Source organism: Hyperolius riggenbachi, chromosome 6 (genome assembly GCF_040937935.1).
Source record: "Hyperolius riggenbachi isolate aHypRig1 chromosome 6, aHypRig1.pri, whole genome shotgun sequence".
In the NCBI taxonomy this organism is placed as follows: domain Eukaryota; kingdom Metazoa; phylum Chordata; class Amphibia; order Anura; family Hyperoliidae; genus Hyperolius; species Hyperolius riggenbachi.
This window is the reverse complement of record NC_090651.1, coordinates 214,076,574-214,098,352: the sequence shown is the minus strand read 5'-3', so window position 1 is coordinate 214,098,352 and position 21,779 is coordinate 214,076,574. Positions and strand designations below refer to the sequence as shown.

The 21,779-nt window shown below is 43.2% G+C and overlaps 1 protein-coding gene across 8 annotated transcripts in view; it reads left to right on the top strand.

Moving 5' to 3' along the window:
• LOC137521307 (sorting nexin-19-like) overlaps positions 1 to 21,779 on the top strand; it is a 317,109-nt gene that overhangs the window by 26,141 nt on the left and 269,189 nt on the right. For 3 of the 8 annotated variants that reach the window (XM_068240401.1, XM_068240400.1, XM_068240394.1), the window contains exons 1-3: positions 365 to 584; positions 4,068 to 5,620; positions 13,486 to 13,624. In XM_068240401.1, the coding sequence (XP_068096502.1) occupies positions 4,076 to 5,620; positions 13,486 to 13,624 (1,684 nt within the window). In that variant the 5' untranslated portion in view covers positions 365 to 584; positions 4,068 to 4,075. Of the gene's footprint in view, positions 1 to 364; positions 585 to 623; positions 740 to 2,502; positions 2,549 to 3,908; positions 3,932 to 4,067; positions 5,621 to 13,485; positions 13,625 to 21,779 lie in introns of those variants that run through there. The other 5 variants (XM_068240396.1, XM_068240395.1, XM_068240398.1 and 2 more) reach the window with 5 other exon arrangements.

Genomic DNA, 21,779 nt, shown 5'->3' with positions numbered 1-21,779 from the left:
TAATGGGAACAAGGCCTCAAAGGATGGGAATAAAGTTTAGAATCAAGCACATTTTCAGTAGAAAAATACGAAAATACATGTATTTACACAGATCTGTACACGAGTCCTGTAAGAGGGGCAAATGAAGAAGAAAGAGGGACAAAGGGATTGGGTTTCCAAAAAAGGACAGTCCCTCCAAAAGTGGGATAGTTGGGAGCAATGGATTGTTTATCGTGAGCGTGCCACAAGTTACTCTCGTTAAATATTCAGGCAGCGTTGATATGACAACTAGTTCTGTTCTGTGAAAGAAAGTGCTCGCCTAGTCGCCTATTGGAATGTCGTCCTCCAGTAGCCAGGTGTCGCTATAGGGCTGACGGGAAAAAAGAGACGTTCACAGTAACAAGGTATCGTCCCGTCCACATGACCTCTTTTCTTGTCAGACTGCAGGGCGGGGCCTAAGGCGGAGCTACAGTGACAGCTGAGCCTCCGAAGAGTGTTTGAGCTGCCCAGAGACCCCCCTATTGCCAGCGGTAGACTGAGAGAATGCTACGTCACCGGGTACAGGTGTGAGCGGCTTGGTCGCTGTTGAGAGCTGTTAACAACAGGTGAGGCATTACGCTGTGGTCGTGCTAGGCATGCTGGGTTTTGTAGTTTCTCACTTCTCAGGGGATGGATGTGAGGACGGTGATCGAGGGAGAAGCAGTGATTTGTCATCTTCGCAGAGCCTCTGACCGAAGAAGCAAATGAAAACCGCTAGGTGGTAATTAGCAGCTGTGTTAATTCATCAGCTGATGCTGATGGCTAGTTGTTCATCAGCTTGTGACTTTTGTTTGCAAGCACAGACATCGCTTGGAGATGTTTGCATGTTGGGAGAATTTTCTGCTCACACCTGTTAGTGATGCTTGCAGCTAGACATGGTCGAGCTGGTCACAGAGAGGCAAACATTCTAGTTTGCATGCTTATTTCTTGCAAATTTGATGCAGCCTGAATTTGGAGTAGTTCAAATGCACTTCCTGTGAAGGATTTGGTTGTCCCAATTGGAGGCTGCATACAGTTATCATTAAACTTTTAATTATCAGCTTTTTATTAGCATTAACTGGAATTAATTGCATTCCATTCACCATCTGTACTTATGACATCATACCAACGTTAATTTTATGCTAGGTACACACAATGACATTTTCTGGCAGGTTTCCTGTCAGATCAATTATTTTCAACATGTCTGATCTAATTTCCGATCAATTTTCTATTCACTTCTATGGAAAATCGACTGGTAATCAGATCGGACATCTTGGAAATAATAGATTTGACAGTAAATCTGCCTGAAAATCTCATTGTGTACCAGGCATTACTCCTGCTTTGTCACCCCCCTCTATAGGGAAGACCTCCCTGCATCCACCTACCTACCTATAAACCACCAGCATTACAGCAATGAGGGCTGGTGCAGCAGAAGAGCTTTTTCTAAGTGCTTTGTGATTTTAAAAGCTCCTGCTAATGTTACCATATGTGTGTGTTCACGCTGGAGCAAGTCTAGCGTTTAAAAAGCTCTTGTAGTGTGCACCAGCCCTCACTGGCACAAATGTTCAGGCTCCTGCCCTTTTATCAAAGGAATATATCCCTATTTCAGTTGAACCTGGGTGCATGCCTGTGGACTTGATGCACGTCAGAGGGTTGGATGGATAACCCTTTGACACCTGTATGTTCTCACTAAAGTCTCATGTAACCCCTATTGCAATCCTTCAGATGCATATTTTAAAGGCTGGCATGAACCCAGCCTATGGCGTGATATAGCAGTATTTGGTGGAATTGATGGACAGACTAAGCCTCAACCTGCACAAATATTCCAGCTATAGACAAAAGTCTAAGTACCACCAGGCTGGGGGATTGTCTTCTCTGGGGCGGGTCAATGGAGCAGTTAATAAAGAAACGGAATTGCTAGTATTTAATAAAGTAACTAGGTGTTGCTAACTACACTACACTGTGGCATAGTAAAAACCCTGATGTAATGCATTGTTTATAGTAAAAAAAAACTGTTGTAAGAGAAAATAAAAATCCATCTCCCTAGTCCTTACGCCCATATAGTTATCACATCTGTATTTCAAGGTAATGTCATGTGTAAAAAAAAAAAAAAAAAAAAAAAAAATCTGACATGACATCTGGCATGAACATCAGAATCAGAATCAATTTATTTTCGCCAAGTAAGTTTGCACCTACAAGGAATTTGTCTTGGCAGTTGCTTAACAAACACAAACAAAAACAATACAAGGACAGACAGTGTGAATATTACAAGTTAAGGACATTATAAGTATAGTGGCAGTAAGCAATGTGAGAATTGTTCATGTTTAGTTCTGTGCTGATTACTTTCAGTCCTAGCAGCTCTAACGTGGTTCAGCATTAAGTATGGCTACCGCTTGAGGAAAAAAACTGTTCCTGTGTCTAGAGGTTTTGGTAGCGATTGACCGGAATCTTACTCCTGAAGGCATGCGCTGGAAGATGGAGTGAGAGGGGTCAGAGGCAATTTTGGATGCTCTCTTTCTGCACCTGCTAGTGTAAAGATCCTGCAGGGAAGGTAAGCTACAGCCAATTTGAGTGCATTTGTGCATACGCACATCCATTTTTGATTGGCCAATTGTGCCACCTACATGTAGTATTAGGGTCAACAGATTTTGAATACAGTGGAACTTTACTTTTGAGGATTTCATGGAAATGTGACTTTGCACAGTCTCTACCCTCAGATTGAGTATAATTAGGTTTAATCATGCAGCGCCAAAGGGACAATAACTATTGGCTCAGTTGTGATGACTTGACACGTATGCTTTTTTTAAAAAAAAAATTCTTGTATATCACAGGGTTGGGTAGTCAGTATGAAACCAGGTACCCAAAATTGCTCTGACTCCTCGACTCCGACTCCTTAGTCTAATACTTACCAGGGCTTTTGAGTTGGTACAAAAATCATCTGGCTCCGATGCCTCAATTTATGAAACCTCTGACTCCAGGTACCCAAAATTGCTCTGACTCCTCAACTTCGACTCCACAGCCCAATAGAGATCAAAAGTAGTAATTGGTAAGAGTGTTTGTAGAGGGTGAAAACAGGAACAAAGAACATCAATCGCCCCTTGGGCAGTCTATTAATACATCTAAAAGTGATATGCAAGTAGTACTCTGCAGAGGAATGAGGGGGTTCTTCCTGTGTTACACATTCTATGGGCTTGATTCACAAAGCGGTGCAAACTGTTAGCACGCTGGTGAAAAGCCCCTTATCACGCCTAAACTCAGTTTGGGCATGATAAGTTTAGGCATGATAACTATAGCACCAACTGGGTTAGCACCGCAGTGCACAGCTGATCAAAAGTTTTGCGCTAGCAAAGTCTGGTGCGTGAAACGTTACATAGAGTTTAATGGCGCTGCTTTGCGCGCGGGACTTTGCAATCTAAACTTATCATGCCTAAACTTATCATGCCTAAACTGAGTCTAGGCATGATAAAATGGTTATCACGCCTAAAGTCTTTAACTGGGTTATCACCGCTTTGTGCCCTTTGAGCCCTATATGTATGATCTGATCCAGGTTTACAGGTCATAGACAACACCTCAGCGTTCAATGTGCACAACATTCTCAAATATAATATACAATTATTTTTTTGTAGACCAAGCCCTGCTATAACTCTGTGTATGTATGTGTGTGTGTGTATATATATATATATATATAGTGTGTATATATAATGTATGTGACCACCAATATCCGAGAAATAGAAGATTTAATCATATTTTCTTTTAATTACAGTTTAAATTTATTAGGAGTCGGTGCATGTTGTGCCCGACTCTAGGTACCCAAAAATTTACTCTGATCTTATCTCCAACTCCACAGCCTTTGCTTGTATGTCCACTGACTTCCACATTTGACAACATACCAGAACAAAAAGCCCCTACGTGTTTGCAGAACTGCATGGCTTAGGTTGGTTGTTCATAAATTGGTGGTAGGAAAACATAATTAAATACATGTGACTCACAGAACCATCATAGCCTGTCAATCACAGTTGGTCCTAGATCAGACAATCTGCGGATAACTTGGTTCTTCATTGTCCCTACAGGTGAAGCCATGGTTGGTATAATGTGTGAAGAGACCTCAAAGGACTCCAAGAAAAAATGGAAATTTCTAGTAGTGGCAATCCTGCTTGCTTGGCTTTTTGTGGTCCACCAACTAGTTAATGTGTGGTTTCTCCTCCTGTTCTCTGCTGTCATGGCAGCCATTGGAGCCTGGCTAGGACCTCAGTTTACTCTCAGCAGTACAACAGCAATTCATCTTGAGAGGTTTGTAACCCTTGAGGAAAACATCCAAAGCCCAGATGCCGAGGGTCAGCTGGACAAAGAGATTGGACTTACCATTCAGAAAATTACACAGGACTTTGTCTCATCCTGGTATCGGCGACTGAGTCATGACACTGCATTTGAGGATGAGGTCAGTGGAGTCATGTTGGACCTGGCAATGGAACTCAAGAAGAGATTGAGTTGTGCTAATCGAGAAGAGTTGACACGGAAATTATTAATCTTAGCTGGATGTCATCTCCAATGCTATAAGTGGGCTAAAGCCCGTGTTGAAGATATTAGTGACCACTTAGAAAAGGAGCCTTTCTTATGGGATGCATATCAGGAGCTAAGTCCTGCCCATCCAGCCTTGTCAAGCACAGTAGAAGAAGTGAACCATGCTCGATGGTTGGTGGGGATCTTGTTAACAGAGCTGGTACCCAGACCACATTTAGAAACCCGGACTGGGAGACATTTAGTGGTGGAACTCATAGCTTGCAATGTTGTGCTCCCACTTGTTGGGCGTATGACTGACCCAGATTGGATAAACATAGTCCTGACCAATATATTCTCCAAAACACCAGTGAAAGTGGATGAAGAGAAATATGAAAGTCCTGTTCCACCAGTAGCACCTAAGTCGCTTCCACTAGGTTTTAGCAATGAACCAGCTCCACAACTGGTTCTGCCTTCTCCGCTGTCATCTAATATGTCCAGCTTTGAGGTGATCAATGACGCTGATATAGAGCAAGACGAATGTAGACATAAAATAACACTGGATGGGACAGAAGACTTTATGTCTTGCAAAGATAAAATAGACATTTTTTCTGTTCAGTACCTGCAACTGCCAAAACCTAGTAGTCCTTTCTTCTTATGTGAGGAGTCAGAACCAGATTCCCCTATGTCTGATTTGGGTCAACTCGACCGTCCGCTGATGAACTCAACCGAAGATCTCTTGTCTGACTGTGGTTTAGATTCACTTACGCCAGCTGAGAGTCCTGGAGCCCCTTCACAAGATGATGTTGTCAGTGGGCTCTCAGAAGAAGGTGGCCTACTTCTCACATCAGCTACACTATCCCGTCCAGAGATTCTTATTGAGTCTAGTGGACTTTCTTCAGAATTTGCTACCACACCAGCAAATGACAAAGAGGGATCCAGTCCAATGGATACTTCTCCCCTAATCACTTCTTCACCAACTGCCCCTATTCACCCATTCAGTTTCGTACCCCTCAGCAGCCCTGATGGACCAGTATTAATCCAAAATCTTCGCATTACAGGGACTATCACTGCACGTGAACACAGTGGAACTGGATCACACCCTTATACACTGTACACTGTTAAGGTAAGTGGAGGTGTATGTCATATGTTTGGAAATAACATTCTAAGAAAGACACTAGCATGTAGAAGTGAGGGAACTGTCAGCAATTTTTCATTATCAAGACAAAAAGCAGTGACCTTTCAAATGACAAGAGAGCACTTTGAGAGGTAAGCAGCAACTTTAATTTCTGAAAGCTTTAAAATACTTTACTTACACTTCTATTTAGAATAAAAATAAAATCTTTTGATAGGCAGTTGTATCCTGTAGCTTAAATGCCAAATCTAGACAGAAGCCACATTTAAAATACTCATAGTCTTATACTCTCTAATACTGTAAATGTTAAAATTACTTTTGTTGTTTTTGATTTACCACACACAATAGATACCCAAAGCAAAAAGTTTGACCATTCTGGGCAAAAACCTAAAGTGAAAACCGTATCTTTGATGTTTTTGTATCGTTGTTAGTGATCCTTTGTCCTGGTTCATTAATAAGCAACAATCTAGTTCTAAACTTATTGTCTGAACAACAAGGCCCCTATTTTGTGTTTTCTTCTTACCTCTCCATAGAACAAAACAAGATGTTCAGCAGAGAGCTGTGAAGCCTGTCTGTGCTGTAATCATTCCCAAACTGTCACTTGAAATGAACAGAAACCGATTCAATTGTGTATGTAGCTTTAAGCTTTAACATGGACCTGAACTCAGAACTTCCTCTTGGCTCTAAAAGATAAGCAACAGCTTAAAGTGGTCTAACACCCAGCATTTCAACTTTGCTTTAAAAGATTGCTTACAGCTTAGAAACTATTATGCCAGATTTATTTATTTATTTATTTATTTTTTTTGCAGAAATTTACTGAATGGGTTAAACATGACATTTTAGTGTTGCATTTAGCTAGAAATCCGGTCAGTGCTGAGGTTTAGATACAAATGTATCTATTTACAATGTAAATAAACAAACACCTCTCTGAGAGAGCACAGACGGCTTCCCAGACAGGCTTTTCAGAGGTCTACAGTGGCTTGCAAAAGTATTTGGCCCCCTTGAAGTTTTTCACATTTTGTCACATTACTGCCACAAACATGAATCAATTTTATTGGAATTCCACGTGAAAGACCAATACAAAGTGGTGTACACGTGAGAAGTGGAACGAAAATCATACATGATTCCAAACATTTTTTACAAATAAATAACTGCAAAGTGGGGTGTGCGTAATTATTCAGCCACACACAGTCAATACTTTGTAGAATCACCTTTTGCTGCAATTTCAGCTGCCAGTCTTTTAGGGTATGTCTCTAACAGCTTTGCACATCCAGAGACTGAAATCCTTGCCCATTCATCTTTGCAAAACAGCTCCAGCTCAGTCAGATTAGATGGACGGTGTTTGTGAACAACAGTTTTTAGATCTTGCCAAAGATTCTCGATTGGATTTAGATCTAGACTTGTGACTGGGCCATTCTAACACATGGATATGTTTTGTTTTAAACCATTCCATTGTTGCTCTGGCTTTATGTTTAGCGTTGTTGTCCTGCTGGAAGGTGAAGCTCCACCCCAGTCTCAAGTCTTTTGCAGACTTTAAGAGGTTTTCTTCCAAGATTGCCCTGTATTTGGATTCATCCATCTTCCCATCAACTCTGACAAGCTTCCCTGTCCCTGCTGAAGAGAAGCACCCCCAGAGCATGATGCTGCCACCACCATATTTGACAGTGGGGATGGTGTGTTCAGAGTGATGTGCAGTGTTAGTTTTCCGCCACACATAGCGTTTTGCATTTTGGCCAAAAAGTTCAATTGTGGTCTCATCTGACCAGAGCACCTTCTTCCACATGTTTGCTGTGTCCCCCACATGGCTTGTGGCAAACTGCAAATGGGACTTCTTATGCTTTTCTGTTAACAATGGCTTTCTTCTTGCCACTCTTCCATAAAGGCAAACTTTGTGCAGTGCACGACTAATAGTTGTCCTAAGGACAGATTTCCCCACCTGAGCTATAGATCTCTGCAGCTTGTCCAGAGTCACCATGGGCCTCTTGACTGCATTTCTGATCAGCGCTCTCCTTGTTCGCCCTGTGAGTTTAGGTGGACGGCCTTGTCTTGGTAAGTTTACAGTTGTGCCATACTCCTTCCATTTCTGAATGATCGCTTAAACAGTGCTCTGGGGGATGTTCAAGGCTTAGGAAATCTTTTTGTAGCCTAAGCCTGCTTTAAATTTCTCAATAACTTTATCCCTGACCTGTCTGGTGTGTTCTTTGGACTTCATGGTGTTGTTGCTCCCAATATTCTCGTAGACAACCTCTGAGGCCGTCACAAAGCAGCTGTATTTGTACTGACATTAGATTACACACAGGCGCACTATATTTAGTCATTAGCACTCATCAGGCAATGTCTATGGGCAACTGACTGCACTCAGACCAAAGGGGCTGAATAATTACGCACACTCCATTTTGCAGTTATTGATTTGTAAAAAATGTTTGGAATCATGTATGATTTTCGTTCCACTTCTCAATTGTACACCACTTTGTATTGGTCTTTTACGTGGAATTCCAATAAAATGTATTCATGTTTGTGGCAGTAATGTGACAAAATGTGGAAAACTTCACTTTTTCTAGCCACTGTATTTGCAATCCAAACAAGGATACATTTGTATCTAAACCTCAGCACTGAAGCGGATTTCTAGCTAAATGCAAAACTAAAATGTCATGTTTAACCTATTCAGTGAATTTCTGCTTAAAAAAAAAATCTGGCGTAATAATTTCTAAGCTTTAAGCAATCTTTTAAAGCAAAGTTGAAATGCTGGGTGTTAGACCGCTTTAATAACCTTTAACCTGCCTGGCGTTCTGATTCCCGCGTCCGTACGTTTTTTTGCACATTTTTTTTTTTTTTATCATGTAGCTAGTCTAGTGCTAGCTACATGATTCTCCCCTCCCTGCTTCCTCCCTCCTACCCCTCCGATCGCCGCCGGCGCAAAGACCTATCCGGAAGTCCTTCAGGGCTTCCCCCATCGCCATGGCGACGAACGTCGTTACGCCATCCACCCCTCAGCGCTGCCTGGCACTGATTGGCCACGCAGCACACGGGGTCTTGGGGGGGCCTGTATCGCGGCGGATCGGCGGCGATCGGGTAGGATACCCAGCAAGCAAAGTGCTTGCTGCGTGTTTAAAAAACATTTTTTTTCAAATCGGCCCAGCGGGGCCTGAACGGTGACCTCCGGCGTCTCTGGACGAGCTCACCTCCGGCGTCCTGCAAAATAATCGGCAGTGTCTACTACTTGCTTTCATGAAAGCAGACATAGGGTTAACATCCTGTGTTTACAAATTAGCTGCTCTGCCGAGGCAGCCAGGGGAATTACATAGGCTAATCTCTCTAAATACATGCAGGGTACTTTTTCTCTGTTTTACTTCTGTCCTGTGCAAGAGTCCAGGTCCACTTTAACCACTTTACCCCCAGCGGTACGAATTTCTCCGCCCCTTTTTTCCCTCCTAAAAAACCAGGGACGGAGAAATCCGTACCTTCCGCGCTACCGCCGCTGTCCGCGCTCCCGCCGCTCAAGCGCGCGCACCCGCCGCTCGTGCACGCCGCCGCCCGCTTGCCCGGAGATCAATGAACGGGAAAATCCATTCCCGTTCGTTGATCTAGCCCCCGCAATGATCTGCTGCTTCTTTCAGAAACAGCGAGATCATTGTGCGTCTCCCAGCCTCCTACTGCTTCCTGTAAGCGTCCCTCCGGACGCTTACAGGTCGCATGTAAACAAACACTCTGTGGCCAACTTGTGGCCAAATAGTAAACTACACCCTAAAAGCATTTTACATACACAAACATTACATTTACACAATAAATTAACTCATTACCTCCCACACTCCCCAATTTTTTTATTTTTTTTGTAATTAAAAAAAAAAAAAAATACAATAAAAAAAAAGCATAAATAGTTACCTTAGGGACTGAACTTTTTAAATATTTGTCAAGAGGGTATAACACTGTTACTTTATAAACTGCGGGCTTGTAATTAGGGATGGATGCAAAACTGAAAAAAATGCACCTTTATTTCCAAATAAAATATTGTCGCCAAACATTGTGATAGGGACATAATTTAAATGGTTTTATAACCGGGACAAATGGGTTAATACATTTCATGGGTTTTAATTACAGTAGCATGCTTTATTTAAAAACTATAATGGCCGAAAACTGAAAAATAATAATTTTTTCCCACATTTTTTCCTATTTCCCCATTAAAACACATTTAGAATAAAATAATTCTTGGCATAATGTCCCACCTAAAGAAAGCCTAATTGGTGGCAAAAAAAACAAGATACAGTTCATTTCATTGGGATAAGTAATAATAAAGTTATAGACGAATGAATGGAAGGAGCGCTGAAAGGTGAAAATTGCTCTGGTGGTCAGGGGGTAAAACCCCTCAGTGGTGAAGTGGTTAAAGAATGGTAATTCAGCCATAGAAAGGAAACAACACACACACACACACACACACACACACACACACACACACACACACACACACACACACACACACACACACACACACACACACACACACACACACACACACACACACACACACACACACACACACACACACACACACACACACACACACACACACACACACACACACACACACACACACACCTTCCTTTGTGCAACAGATGTACCAAATAAGAGCCATGGAAACTGGGGAATGATCTTTTATGGAGAAGTAAAAGTGATTTTTAACTTTTGGATTGCCTGGTTAGCATGCTTATTACTTGTTTACCAGATAAAAATAATGAACTGATTTTTGTTTGTATGCCCCACAGTTAATAACCACTTAACGACCTCCTAACGCTGATAGGCGTCGGCAGGTCGAAGGGGTGTTACCATGGAAACGGCCACTCGTTCGAGCGACCGTTACATGTCAGTTCACAGAGGGTGTCTCCGCCGCTGCAGGGATGTCCCGCGTAGCGGGACATACGAGCGCATCGGGTTTTTCCGTATGTCCCACTATGCGGGACATACGAGTGGAAAGGGTTAAGTGTGCTTTCTGGTTGCTTGAGACTCGATGGTAAAAATAGGCTTACCTAATTCAGTTATACCACAGTCTGCATACATACCATGAACTATGTATTAAATGGTAAAATACAGTAATTGAAGGTATAAAAACCACATAAAGACAGCCTAACGCCGATAGGCGGCGGCTGGTCGTTTGTGGTTTTACATGGAGCCGTTCCATGTCAGTTCACGGAGGGTGTCTCCGTCAACAGCCTGCGAGCCTCCAATTGCGGCTCGCAGGCTAATTGTAAACACGCGGGGAAGAAATCCCCTGTGTTTATACCATACGACGCAGCAGCGCCGTGAAGGAGATCGGCGATCCCCGGCCACTGGCCAGGGATCGCAGGAATCTGATAGGCTGAAGCCTAATAGAGGCGGCGCAGGACGGATCGCCGTCCTGTGCCGCTCGTAGGAAGGAGGGAAGGGGAGGAGGCGGAAACTCGCTGCGGAGGGGGGCTTTGCGGAGCCCCCCGCTGAACGAAAATAGCCTGCGGCGATTAGACCACCCCCCCCCCCCCAGCAGGACATCCCCCTAGTGGAGAAAAAAGGGGGGGGGGAAGTCTGGTCACCCTGGCTGCCTGCTGATCTGTGCTGTGGGCTGGAGAGCCCACGCTGCACAGATCAGCGCAAAGAAGCTCGGTCCTTAAGTGGTTAAACTTTAAGATGGGATGCTTACCAGCCCCTTAAGTAAGCGCTTCTGCCCCCAGCCTGGCCGCTATCCATTACTTAGGATTGGTGACTCTGACATAAAGTTGCGCTGTGACCCGGGAATAGGAAGCCTGCCCGTCCTCTGCACCGGCACAGGCTTCCTTGCTTCTTCCCCCTCCCTCTGCTGCGCGTCATTGCAGTTCACGCGCGGAGGAAAGGAAGAAGCCAGGGAGCCTGCATATGCCACAGGCTTCCTATTCCGGGGTCACACCATGACTTTGTCAGAGTCATCGATCCCATGTAATTGATAGCAGCCAGCCCGAGAGCAAGAGCGCTTACCTAAGGGGCTGGTAAGTGTCTCCTCTTAACCAATTAGCGTGAATACCTACGGCGTCTGCTCAGGGTCCTTTTAAGGCAGGGGACACATTTGACTGCTTTCCTGCGTGTTTTTTTGCACAGGAAAACTGAGCTCTCATGTTAATCAATGGGTTAGCTCACACTTAAAGGGATACTGTAGGGGGATCGGGGGAAAATTAGTTGAACTTACACGGGGCTTCTAATGGTCCCCCGCAGACATCCTGTGCCTGTGCAGCCACTCACTGATGCTCTGGCCCAGCCTCCGGTTCACTTCTGGAATTTCAGACTTTAGGCTGGTTTCACAGTAGGACGTTGCGTTTTAGGGGACGTTATGGTCTCATAACGTGCCCCTAACGCAATGCCTGGTGGTCTTGGCGCAGGACGCTACCAAGAGCCGCATTACAAGCAGCTCTTGGTGCGCCTGCTCTGTCGGAGGCACTGCGGAGACCATGTGAGCGGATCTCTCCGCATCACGTGGTCCCGCCAGCCAATCCGCGGCCGCTCCAGGATGTAAACACTACAAGTGCAGTGAATAATAAGTAGCCATGTGCCTGGCTACGTAGCGGCCTCTCCCCGCCTCCTCTCCGCCCATAAAATGAAAAAAAAAAACCCTGCTGAGCATGTGCAAACCGTCTAACGCGGCTTAGCCGCGTGTAAAGTTCTGCATGCAGTACGTTATGTAGACGTGCTGCGTTACAATGTAACGCAATGTTGGCACTGTGAACAGCCCATTGATTTTTCATTGCTGTGCGTTGGGGTGCGTTACAAGATGCTCTAACGTGCGCCTGTAATGTCCCACTGTGAAACCAGCCTAAAAGTCTGAAAACCACTGCGCCTGCGTTGCCATGTCCTCAATCCCGCTGATGTCACCAGGAGCGTACTGCGCAGACACAGACCATACTGGGCCTGCGCAGTATGCTCCTGGTGACATCACCGGGATCGAGGACACTGCAACGCAGGCGCAGTGGTTTTCAGAATTTAAAGTCTGAAATTCCAGAAGTGAACCGGAGGCGGGGCCAGAGCATCGGTGAGTGGCTGCGCGGGCACAGGATGTCTGCGGGGGACCATTAGAAGCCCCGGGTAAGTTCAACTCATTTTCCCCCTACAGTGTCCCTTTAATGTGTTTTTTTTGCAGGATAATTCTGAACATTTTGTTAGTTTTGTCTATCAATAACATTAGCTGCTGTGAATAAATGCACGCGTTTCTGCATACAAACACACATGGTGTGCAGAAAAGTGAAAGACAAGTGTGTCCCCTGCCTTAACCTCAGTGCACAGACAGCAGAATGGTTAATTCCAAGGAGCAACCTGGAATTCCCTCCTCCAGCACTTTGCATTTGCCATCCTCTCTACCGAAAGTAATTTCCCACCCAAGGAAAACGATTTTTTAATTAACAGAAGTGGAACTGAGACTTAATCATTTGGAAATGTAAAGTTAATGAGGGCTTGTTGTAGAGAGGAACTTCAAAGGTCCAGTAATGGTTCTGGGCATCTGGATTGGGTTCAGCAGAAACCCACAGGGTATTGGATCTTCAAAGGGAACAAGAGGAAGGCAGCCAGGCATTTAATTTAAATAAGAATAATGTCAGAGTGTGAAAGTGACACAGACAGCGCTTTAGCAAAGGCTGCTTGTGTTCTTTCCTGTAATTTGCCCATATGGGCTGCTATAAAAAGAATTATAATTTAAACTGCATTTTTATGTGGTCTCTTGAGCAAGGTCATAATATAAGGGGTCCATGAGCTGGTTTTGAAGTGCTAATGGCTAGAGATGCCCCCAGAATAAGATGCAGAATGAGAACTTCTCTGAACTGATAAAGCTGACACACACCAATTCATCCTGTTATGTACTCTCTTTGCAGTATGACACAGCATTGGATAGTCAAACACTGGGTACCTTACAACCAATGGCATATCACACTGTTAATCGGAGATATCGGGAATTCTTAAATTTACAGACGCGCCTGGAGGAACGTGCAGATCTGCGCAAGTTCATCAAACGTGAGTGGATCGCCTGTGTTCTTCTGTGAATATGTGCATGGTGTGGCATGTAATGCATACTAGAATTTTGTCAGTGCGTGAAAAAACGAGTGCTTACGTTAACCCTCTGCAGCTTGTCAGTCATATATTTTTAGCTAGTAAAGTAGTGGTTGGTTGCTCTGGGTAATACAGATCGTTTTTATATCAGACATCTTGATAAGCTAAATTCATACTGAATTTCATCCCTATCCTATCAATCATATTCCATCCTTAATTGATCCCATAATGCAATGGGAGACCGGGCAGCTATGAGTCCTCTCTTTGAAAAATAAGATCCAATTAGGTGAATTTGTGAAAGACTAAATACATTTATACTACATCACTTTCTAGCTTTAGACTAATATGGTGGTATACTGGTTAGCACTCCTGCTTAGATTTATAGGTTTAATTCCAGGGCTGCACATAATCCTTGTGAAGTTTGTATGTCCTCCCCATTTGTTGGGGGGCTTTCTCTGGGCATTACTGTTTGTTTCCACATCCCAAACATAGACCATACAAGTAGACCCTAGAGACTGTGGGAGAGGTATGTGATTATTGCTGGAGACGCATATTAATATAGCACACAAATGACTAGGGTAGCTTATTATCATAATTATTATTTAGTATTTATATAGCATCGACATCTTCTGAAGCGCTGTACAGAGTATGTAGTCTTGTCACTTACTGTAACTGTCCCTCTGAGGAACTCAATATCTAATCCCTAACATACTGTCGTACTGTGTGTTACTGAACATGTAACAGACAGTATAACTATGGTAATGTGAGAAAAATATTTCTGTAGCTTCCAAAAGTTTAATATGGGTTAAGTAAATGGTGTAAAGCAGACTGGTGAATACAGCATATATCAAACAAAATAAAAACACCAAGAAATGTTTTAGAATTAGTAAGTCAACAAAATACTGTGGCTTCCACTGGTTTATTTCACATTATAGTGAAAATGAGCACAGTGACTGTCTAGAGGAGATTTAGAAAACTTCTAAAATACCAGTAGCATTAAGCTATCTCATTGAATTGTATATGAGCGGCCAAAAGTGAACACATTGAAAGAATAATAATTTCATTGCCTCAAAAATGATTTAAAATGCTGTGGCTGACTGACAGAAAATACAGCATTTTTTTTCACACAACAGAATTTTACACAAAATCACTTCATCATTTTACATTTTCACCTCTTAGAACATTACATACAGATTCAGCAAACAGTTTCTCCCCACTTCCCCTTACCAGTTACTGCTCCAGAGTATACCATACAGACCCTAGGTCTCAACATTACTGTTACTTGCTCACCTATGCAATATCCGCTTCCTTTTCACTGTTGCCAGGTGTCATACTAGAAACCACTTCTCACTTTTTAAAGGACACCTGAAGTGATTGGAACATGGAGGCTGCCATATTTATTTGCAAACCTGTAGATCAGATGTTTAATTGAAGTTTGACTGGATTTGCTGCATGCTTGTTTCTCACATATGATTCAGACGCTACTGATACATGAAAGACCAACAGGACACCAGGTACTGGAAGCCTCCATATCCCTCTCACTTCAGGAGTCCTTTTAACTATTCATCTCTGTACTCGTGTTACCATAATCTTTGCTGGCTGGGCTGTGTTTTTGTGCCACATATACAGGAGCCCTGTGCTTTTCTGTGTGGGCCTATTTATACTACATGGAGCAGCTCTATGTAGCACACCACTAAGAATGCTGTTTTCCCTTTGCCACAGTCACCTCCAGCCACTAATGGGGATGTGGGTTCCGTTTTCTCTTCATCAGCCAGTGATGTCCAGGAACATAAAAACCCATTCCATCCATTGTAACATGCATAGCACACAAAGGACAAACTAATTTCAACATACAATAATATATAAGGCATATCATATTCCGCTGACATTCAGAGAAATTCATCCATTTCAGCTATAGTTATTTGTTCTTATACAGAATAATCCAGCACACATTTCAGCTACAGTGAACTGGGTCACTATTTTTAATCTACCAGAAACTGGGCATATAAGAACATGTCCACTATATAATCGCTTAAAGAGGTACTATAGTGACATATACAGTAGTAGAATTCAGTAAATCATTAAAGGGACTCCGAGCAGTGCAAAAACTATGGAAAGATGATTATCATTTTAAAGCTCTCTTTCTCCTCTTTCCAATGATATATAAACCGCCACCCTACGCCTTTTAGTTTTCGCTATTTTCGTGATTGAAATTGCCGTGGCTGTGATTTCAATCGCGAAAATAGCGAAAAACTAAAAGGCGTAGGGCGGCGATTTATATATCATTGGAAAGAGGAGAAAAAGAGCTTTAAAATGATATGCATCTTTCCATAGTTTCTGCACTGCTCGGAGTCCCTTTAAGGATTCAGTACTCACTTTTACAGTAATTTTCCTGGTTTCAGCATCAGAAACACTATATCTGTTGCTGTATATTGGTATGTAGCCCTGCTCTCCCAGTGATTCTTAGCAAAATCCTGCAGAATTCTCCTCCCATAGCATTCTGGGAGAACAGGCATCATTTTAACTGGCTTTGGAATTCTCAGAAGCAAACATTTCACAGTGCTGTAGCTGACAAGACTAAAGGATGCCTGAATGCTGCTGATTAGCTACACATCTAAAGGAAGGAAGTGGTCAATAAATGCATACAATGATACAAAGGATGACAGACATAACAAGGTTATACAACTTGGGATAAAGCTATACAAGGCAAATGGTACAAAATACATAAAAAAATTTACAACAGATTTGCGCTTTAGGAAAATCAGCACTCCGTGGTTCACGTTAGCAAATGTCAATGTGCAGACATGTAAGAACTCAGATTTTTAAAAAACGTGCACACTTGTCTCTAAGACACACAAGATCAAAAACTCTCACAGTTCCACCATATGGGCAGGCTCCAGGGGGTCCAGCTGTGGAAACAATACGCTGTCCCTTTGATCTTTGTCCCCGGACAATCAAATACACATACAATAAAAACAAAACAGATATATAGCGTAACACTGCGAACACTAATGAATTCTCTCACAGGAAACAGTCACCAGAGTAATCGGAGTGTGTATACTAAAAGACCACCTCTAACCAGTACCAGGACACCCCCCTAAGTGCCCGCACTCAATGCGCTGGCCTCCTGATTCTCCGGAGGTAGGATTGAAAGTATGAGGGGGTATCAATCGTTTCACAGCTTCCTATTGCAACTTGCCCAATTCATACTGTAACTATGGAATGGAAGGGCTCCGGATCTCTGTGCACGTAGTCCCCGCTGTCCCCATTTAAAGTTGGCACCGTCAGGACTCCTAGATGTCTTGCCCGCTTTAAAGGGAACCTGAAGTGAAAGGTTCCCTTTAAAGCGGGCAAGACTGGAGGGGGGAAGGGGGGTTAAGTGTAGCTAGCCTAGTGCTAGCTACCACCCATGTAAATGTAACGCCAGGGTGGTTAAAGAGGTTGGTTTTGAGGGCTTGCTTGAATGTGTTGAAGAAGGTGCAAATCTGATGAGCGGGGGGAGGGCGTTCCAGTTCCGGTGGTGGGGGTGGCTTTTAAGAAATCCTGCAGGCACTCATGGGAGCAGGAAATCCGTGAGGCAGTTAGGCGAAGGTCGTTTGAAGACTGGAGGGGGTGGCCTGGTATATACCTGTGAAGAAGCTCCGAGATGTTTTGTGCACAGGTTTACAGGTCAAGCATAGAATCTTGAAACTTATGCTGAATCAGATCTGTATGTATGTAGTCTCTCCCCCTCCCCCATATGATCCTTAGCCTAGGCAGTTTAGCTATGTAGAATTTTCCAGAGCATTCTGGGAGACAAGGCATTATTTTCACTTGCTTTGGAATTCTCAGAAGCAAACATTCCACAGAGATGCACCTGACTGAATGAAAGATATGATACATTTCAGAATGTAAATCAGGGTGAGGGAAGATCTTACAAGGGGCAGACACTGACTAAATAATTTATAAATTAATATTGTAAAACAAAACAAACAACTTTTATTAATTACGTTATTTACACTATACTTTCTCTTAACTACCTGAAGACCGCTCCACGCCCATGGGCGTGGCCGCGGCGGAAGCCCCAGGACCGCCTAACTGGCGTCAAGTCCTGGGACTGCAGTTTACAGGAGATCACGCCCAGGCTGCACGCGCATCTCCGGCTCGGAGGGAGGAGCTCCACCCTGCCTTCAGTCTCCGAGCATCAATCGCTGCTCAGGATACTGTTAGACAGCGTAACCGCCATCTATTCTATTTACATGTACAGCGCTGCAATCTGCAGCAGCGATGTACTGGGGAAAGTCGTGTGACACGGCTGTCCCCCTGGGGCACTTGAGAGCGATCGACTCTCATAGGCAGAAGCCTATGACAGGCGATCGCCATGATTGGCCAGCTGGGGGGAGAGAGGGGTTTAGAAAAAAATAAAAATAAATTGTCAAAAATAAAAAAATAAAGAATTATTAAATAAACAAACATGGGGGGTGGGGGGGGGGGGGAATTAATCAGACCCCACCAGCAGAGAGCTCTGTTGGTGGGGAGAAAAGGGGGGGATCACTCCTGTGCTGTGTTGTGCGGCCCTGCAGCTTGGCCTTAAAGCTGCAGTGGCCATTTTACTAAAAAAAGGTCTGGTCTTTAGGGGGGTTACCACTGTGGTCCTCAAGTGGTCAAGCCACTAACAAGTAATTCCAATGCTGCTTTGTGCACTTAACTATGCAAACCCACATTAATCCTGGTGGTAAAAATGTTCTTTTTATAAACTGTCTCAGTATACAGTGCTGCCCACGGTGGCGTAGTGTTTAGTGCTCCTGCTTTGCAAGCGCTGGGTCCCCGGTTCGAATCCCAGCCAGGTCAACATCTGCAACAAGTTTGGATGTTCTCCCCGTGTCTGCATGGGTTTCCTCTAGGCACTCTGGTTTCCTCCCACATCTCAAAAACATACAGATAAGTTAATTGGTCCTAGACTATGATACATGCACTACACGATACATACATAGACATATGACTATGGTAGGGACTAGATTGTGAGCCCCTCTGAGGGACAGTTTGTGACAAGACAATATACTCTGTACAGCGCTGCGTAATATGCTGGCGCTATATAAATACATGAATAAATAAACACCCCTAGCAAATTTTGACTTAAAGTTACTTTTATTTAACCAGCAAGAAATGTTTTTATGTGAAATGACATAGGTGTCTCCCAAAAGATAAGAATATGTACCAGAGGTATTATTGTGGGGAAAAAAATTATCAGCTTTCATTTACATATGAGCAAAACGTGTCCAGTCCAAAATTAATCATACCCATTACAAACTGTCACAGTCTGTGAAAAAAATCCAGTTCTATACCATTTCAAATAGTCCAAGCCATTCTAAAGCATCCTAATTACCCTGATTAATTGGGAACAGCTGTTTTAATCAGCTCAACAGGTGAAAAATAGCAGCTCTCTGCAGTTGTTTTGTGGACAGTCATGGCTAAAGACAAAGGAGCTCAGTGAGGACCTTTGGCTGTGTATTGTGGCTGCTCACAAGTTGGGAAAAGGCTACAAGGCCAGGGCTCTTTCACACTAGAGGCTGCGGTAGAAAAGGCTGAAACTCAGTCTTTTGCTTAACGCCAATACATAGCGTTTTCAAAGCGTTCTACAGCTCATATGAAAACGTCCTTTTTTTTTTTTCTTTTTTTTCTATAAAAATAAGTGAACAAGTCAGCTGTAAAACGCTTTGAAAACACTGAAGTTGGCGTTTTCCATTGACTATCATTGAAACGCCAACAGCCTACTTTGGCTGTAAACAGCCCTGAAAAAGCTCCGGGGAGCTTCAAAACGCAACGCCCAAAAAAGCTGCTTTAGGTGTGATAGGTAAAATGAAAGTCTATAGACTTTTATTTTACCTTGGAAACCGCCAACTATGGTCTTGGCTGTAAAACGCCGAAACTAGCCTCTGGTGTGAAAGGGCCCTTATGTTTTCAAGCTACAGTGCAAAGTATTATTAAAAAAATACAAGATGTTCCTCACTGTAGAAAATATCAGAGGATGTGTTCAGAAGCAAAGAGTGACACCTGTGATGGCCAGGATAGTGAGAGATGTGAAAAAGAATCAAAGGATCACCACCAAGGTGAATCTGGACTCTGCTGGTGGCAATCCAACGGACACTGCACACAGCTGGGTTCCACGGATACAGATCAAGGAGGATGCCACTTCTCCAGATAAGGCACACAAGAGCTTGCTTGGCCTTTGCAAATGCTCATCTGGACAAAGAAACAGACTTCTGGCCTTCTTGTGTTATGGATGAAACAAAAATTGAATTGTTTGGTCACAATGATGTTTCCTTTATTTGAAATAAAAAATGAGAATCCTTGAACCCAAAGAACCCCATCCCAACTTTCAAACATGGTGGTGGGAACCTAATGCTTTGGAGGTGTTTTTCAGCCAATGGACCAGGGAACTTAAACGGCACTATGAAAAAGGAGCAATACGTGTGGATTTTCAACGACAACATCAGGCAGTCTGCAGAGAAACTTGGCCTTGTGCACTAGTAGACATTTCAGCATGACAATGACCCAAAACCCAGCAAAAGGGGTGAAGAAATGGTTAGCAGACAACATTAACGTTTTAGAGTGGACCAGTCAGAGTCCTGACTTGAATCCAATTGAGAATCTGTGGAGGGATCTAAAGATCAGGGTGATGGCAAAAAGACCCTCCAACCTGAAAGATTTGGAACTCATTGCTAAAGATGAATGGGCAAAAATACCTGTGGAGACATGCAAAAAGCTGGTCTGCAATTATAGTAAGCGTTTGCTGTAATAGCCAATAAAGGATTTTCCATTCATTATGGAAAAGGGTATGAATAATTTTGGACTAAACACTTTTTTTGCTCAAATGAAAATAAAAGCTGAGAAGTTATGTTATTATCTTTTGGGAGACGCCTATGTCATTCCCCGTCAAAAAATGACTTGCTGGTGGAATAAAAGTAACTTTTTCTGAATAATTACGGGCAGCACTGTAATATTTCACCTATACATTTTTATGAATAGGCCAGTGTGTTCCTGCTGAAAAATGCATGCATTACCCTATGGCTACTAATCAGGTTCAACATTTTGTTTTTCAACTACTCTGCTGGGTAGCTTTGAATCTTAGGGCTGGTGCTCACCAAAAATCACTAGCATAATCGCAAACGCTTAGCATTTTTTGAAGTGATTCCTAGTATGTGCCTATTGATTTTCTGTTTATCCCTAACGAATTTTGGAGCGTTTTGTGTAGCGATTTTATCCTTCTTCTACACTTTGACACGGAAGGAGGAATGGAGATCAGCTTTTGTAAATAAACGCTAGGGAAATCTCTCCTAGCGGTTTTTAGAATGAATTTCCTCTTTTCCTATATTTAACATTGAGTCGTAATAGCTTCAAAAATGCTGCAGGACCCGCGTTTGGGAAAAAAAATCACATTGCTCTGGTGTGGTCCATCCCATATAAATACATTAGCCAAGCACTTTTCAAAGTGCTAGTGTTTTTAAAAGCTCCCAGAAGTGCTCTTGGTGTGCACCAGCCCTTAATGGTTTTAACAGGCATGTGGATAAGGTAGGGTAACTGTCCTGTATCAGCTGCTCTGCAGCATGTTTCACCTCCAGTTAGTGTCCAGAAGATTATATTCCACTCTGTCCCTATTACGCTAGAGACCTCCGGCTCCAACAACACCCTTACTTACTATTAGGAGTCAATGACTTCCTTGTTTTCTTCTATTTTTGTCACACGGTTCTGCAGACATGCATCAGCAGAGCTGACCAGACTGTGCATCGTGGGTAGTGTATTGCATATAAAAATTGGCACTGTATTCTTCAGCTTTTAGCACAGACTGCTCATTTGTTATATTTTACAATGCATTTTGCTTGGGTGGCCTTACAGACCTTCACAGGTATTGTTAAAAATGCAGGATGTTATTTGGGGTGCTCCTATGTTTAAGTACTCTGTTGACTGTCAGGATCATCATTAGCAGTGCTAGTTACTGTAGATGCAGTCAGGCCCGGTTTTACTCCACAGGAGCCTAAAGGCTCAGATGTCTTGGAACCCTAGACTTTTCCCCTCCATGAACCTAAAAAACCCCCACCAAACTGCACCACAAATGTATTGGCGGGTCCTGTTGTCTCCT